Here is a 4,442-nt window from a genome sequence, read left to right as displayed (position 1 = left end):
GTCGACCTCGTGGTCGACCGTGTTTTTGAAGTAGTCGACCATATCTTACAAAGAATGTTGGTCGACCACATTAAAATTTGTGGTGGTCGACCAGGTCAAGGGGTAGTCGACCCAAAGGGTGGTCGACCTAATGGTGTAAATAGACAATTTTTTCAAAAAAGTGTATTTTGAAATAAAACTTTATAAAAAAGTGTATTTGGGCGAATTTCCCTTTTTCTTTGCTATCTTGTTATTGTATTATCTGGAAAGAATTAGGGTTTTTTGGAGTAAATTAACAATCTTTATTAGCTATATGCTTTTGTTCTTCAATAAATTCGTAAACCCATGTGTCACTTTGAGTCTGGTTTGCTAATTTTTTTCAGGAACAGGATGTTTCTGTAAAAACCTATATTTGATTAGTTACAAATATTACAAATTTTTTGTGTTTTTTTGAAGAAACCATGATTATTTTGCCATAGATTGATTTTTGTTTTCCACATATGCTAGGTTGAAGAAGAAGCGTAAAATGACGAAATTACCCTCACATGCAAGGCACATGTCATGACTTAACGCCTAAAGTTAACGTTTGGTTGACGGAAGGACACTGAAACATAAATTTGTAATAGAGGGATGCTGTAAGCAAAAAAAAAAAAAACGAAAGGGATACTGTTCAATATTTGGTATATAATGGAGGGACCAACGGCGCAAAAAAGTCATTGTAAATTCGTAAATTTACAGGGACTTATATGCATATAATTATAAGTGACTCTAGGGGAGGGTTTATATAAACATTTCCATTGTTTTCATTACATCTCTTTTTCTCTGCTATTCATCTGAATCTATCTTTCTAATCTTCCCATTTTTCCCTTAATTTTCCGAAATTTAATTCAAAAAATGGGGGAAGAGAAAGCAAAGGCAGTTGGTGGTGTATGGCCTACGATTAAACCATTTGTTAATGGTGGTGCATCTGGTATGCTTGCTACTTGCGTCATTCAACCTATCGATATGATCAAGGTCTGTATCTATTTACCCTAATTTCTACATTTTTAACTTCACTATCCTTTGAAATTGATATAGATAGATCTTGTTTTTATATGAACCATTGAGTTATTGTTGTTACTGAACATAGTGTGCTCTTATTTAGTCACGTGACCTATTAGGTTTTAGATCTTATAATTTTAAATCATTTATGGATGTGTAAGTTGGATAAAAAATTAAAACAAATCGTATAGTTGTTAGATTGATCTGGAAATGTTTTATGGTTTAAAGCTGTTATGCTTTAAAGGTCTGTATCTATAATCTATTAACTATATTTAAATGTGTACACTAGTATCAACATCTTATGTTGACTAGGGTTTAAAATTGATATAGATATAGATTTTCATTTATTGATGTGTATGCTTTGTAATGTGTGAATGTGTGATAACTGACTTGTTGTGGTAAGCTGTATAGAAATGTTGTTTTGTGTGTGTGTGTGTGTGTGTGTGTGTGTGATTGTTTTGAAATGAATTAGGGTTTATGTGAAGTTATTGATGTTATGTGATGTGATATCTATAGGTGAGAATTCAATTGGGGCAAGGCTCTGCGGGTTCGGTGACTAAAAATATGCTGAAGAATGAGGGGATTGGTGCCTTCTATAAGGTTTGCGCTAGTTATAATTATGCAGTTTTGTAATGGTTCTTAAGGTTCTGGTAGAATGCAGACTATTCATCACTGATATGGCATGCTAGATAAATAGAAATGAATTGTGCTTGTGATGATATAATTATTGTATTAGAAGGTTGTGTTGCTACGCTAGGTGGATGCTTGTCTTATTTTTTACTATGCGTATGATCTAATTCGTTCTTGATTGCGCTTAACAATTGATAAAATTATTTACATGTAAAAGCTTCTCTCATACCACATTCTAGGCTTGATTGTAGTTCGACTTTCATCATACATTTTATCAAGGTTGTAAAAGTCGTTAGTCGGGACCCAGTCGGTCAGACCCAGTCAGTCGTGACGTTATCGTTCAGGATGTTGTCGTTCGGCACCCTGTAAGGACTAGTTGGTCAAGTCGATGACTAGTTGAAGGTTGACCAATTTTGACCAGTTTTGAGATGTTGATCAAATTTGACCAAATAATTCCGACTTTGACTTGATGACCACGACTTTTGACCGACTTGGCCAAGTTGGGACGGACTAGTACAAAATTCGGACTAGTATATTGATTTTTACAACCATGCATTTCCTGATCTATTAAGTGTTTTGTTTTTACTAGGGTCTATCTGCTGGGTTGCTTAGGCAAGCTACTTATACAACTGCCAGACTTGGTACATTCAGGTACTACTTCCATTTTTATATTATTCATATAATTAATATAATTAATAATAATTAATAATTAATGTATGTGGTTGCTCTTATTAATGAGCCTAAACATATGACAGCTGGATTAACCTAACTTCTCACATGTTTACTCTGTAGGATTCTGACAAACAAGGCGCTCGAGGCCAATGATGGAAAGCCCCTGCCTTTATATCAGAAAGCTATGTGTGGGTTGACTGCTGGAGCAATTGGTGCCTGTGTAGGTAGCCCTGCTGACCTGGCACTGATCCGTATGCAAGCTGATGCAACACTACCTGCTGCTCAACGTCGTAACTACACAAATGCATTCCAAGCTTTGTATAAAATTAGTGCTGATGAAGGAGTATTAGCTCTCTGGAAAGGTGCGGGTCCCACTGTCGTTAGGGCTATGGCATTGAACATGGGAATGCTTGCCTCTTATGATCAAAGTGTTGAGTTCTTCAAGGATAATCTTGGTTTTGGTGAAGCTGCCACAATTATTGGTAAGATAGGGATGCATAATGAACCCTTAATTCTAACATCATTTGATAGGATATTTACTTGAATTGAAGTGTTGACCTGTTATAAAAAAAATGAAATATTGCATTTATTGGTGCGTTTTCTGGTGAATTTAGAGGCAATTTCTTTATTCATTTTTTGTTTTTTTTTGGGCAGGTGCTAGCTCTGTATCAGGGTTCTTTGCTGCAGCCTGCAGTTTGCCTTTTGATTATGTGAAAACCCAAATACAGAAGATGCAGCCCGATGCTGAAGGGAAACTTCCTTACACAGGGTCTTTAGACTGTGCCATGAAAACCTTAAAGGCCGGTGGACCCTTCAAATTCTATACAGGGTTTCCAGTATATTGTGTTAGGATCGCGCCACATGTCATGGTACCCTCTATTTCTAATGTCATTCTTTTCTATAGACATCAGGAAATAGCTGACTTCCGAGGTCAGACGGATTGTCACAAGATGGGCTAGTGGTTGGCGTCTTGATATCATCACAAGAGGTTTAGGTTCACACGTCACTAGCAACAAATCTGTGGGTGACCTTACGCCACAAACATCCAAGTAAAAAAAAAAACTCGCCCTCCCCGGCTAACCTGACAAGTGAAAAACCTCATCCATTTACCCGTTTACTAATTATACATACTTAATATCCAAGTTTATATTTACCACTCACGTTAATCTGGGGTTTCCTCAACACGTGGTCCGGATATGATCGGGTAGCTGGCTTTTGGCCCCGTCAATGACTCCTAACATGTTGAAAATTTTGGTACCATAATAATTATGTTTCTAGGTTAAGTTTATGAAAGTGGAAAAGAGCAGTTTGACTTTTAAAGTCAAAGAGTGTATTTTTATGATGACTGGTTGTTTTATGGTCTTGACAGATGACATGGATCTTCCTCAACCAAATTCAGAAGCTGGAGAAGAAGGCTGGGTTGTAATTTGCCGGAAATTCATATCAGTATTGTGTCAGAAATACCCCGTTTAGCCGTTGCGGAATTTGTTTACTTACACATCTAAGGAAAATTGTGAAAGTTGATTGGATTATACTTTTTTGAAATGAAGTGTAGAATTGTTTTAAGCCATTTGAACTATAATTCTTTAGGGTAGAGTTAATCTTGTTTCTTTTTTTGACATACTAGCAATAATAACTAAGTGCTTTGGAAATTTGGAGCTCGATGAAACTTGTCTTTTTGCATGAAGGTTTAATTATTGTTAGTTTGAAGTTGGATATATTTTTCAACAAGGTAATATTTTTCAACAAGGTAAAAGGCTACAACAGCGTGGCCCTATACGAAGCTGCTGCTTGATATGTTCAACCTGGATTTCTAATCGAAACTGAACTTAAAACACTTCAACCTAATAGCTCTGGATTAAGAATAAGCTATGCAGTCAAAATGTAAAGCTTTATTAATCAAACAAGATTACATAATTTAGAGTGAACTAGCTGGAATGTTCGTGCTTTGCTGCAGAACGCGCAATGGAACAATGTTTTCTAAATTGATCATATGTTAAAAATATAATAAAAAAACTAATTAATGTGATGAGTGTTTAATATTTTTACTCCTAGAAAAAAAGCTAAAATGATTTCAATCTGATAAAAGAAAATAAAATAAAAATCTAGAAACATGGGCC

The 4,442-nt window shown here is 35.6% G+C and overlaps 1 protein-coding gene across 1 annotated transcript; it reads left to right on the top strand.

Moving 5' to 3' along the window:
* The first annotated feature begins 836 nt into the window (after positions 1 to 836).
* On the top strand, positions 837 to 3,979 carry LOC139852708 (mitochondrial dicarboxylate/tricarboxylate transporter DTC-like). Its single transcript, XM_071842037.1, has 6 exons — positions 837 to 993; positions 1,537 to 1,620; positions 2,240 to 2,301; positions 2,443 to 2,804; positions 2,977 to 3,191; positions 3,692 to 3,979. The coding sequence occupies exons 1-6, from the start codon at positions 874 to 876 to the stop codon at positions 3,746 to 3,748; spliced, it is 900 nt and encodes a 299-aa protein (XP_071698138.1). The 5' UTR covers positions 837 to 873; the 3' UTR covers positions 3,749 to 3,979.
* The last annotated feature ends 463 nt before the right edge of the window (positions 3,980 to 4,442 follow it).

The sequence above is a fragment of the Rutidosis leptorrhynchoides genome, chromosome 6 (assembly GCF_046630445.1).
Source record: "Rutidosis leptorrhynchoides isolate AG116_Rl617_1_P2 chromosome 6, CSIRO_AGI_Rlap_v1, whole genome shotgun sequence".
Classification (NCBI taxonomy): Eukaryota; Viridiplantae; Streptophyta; class Magnoliopsida; order Asterales; family Asteraceae; genus Rutidosis; species Rutidosis leptorrhynchoides.
This window is presented reverse-complemented; position numbering and strand designations above follow the sequence as displayed.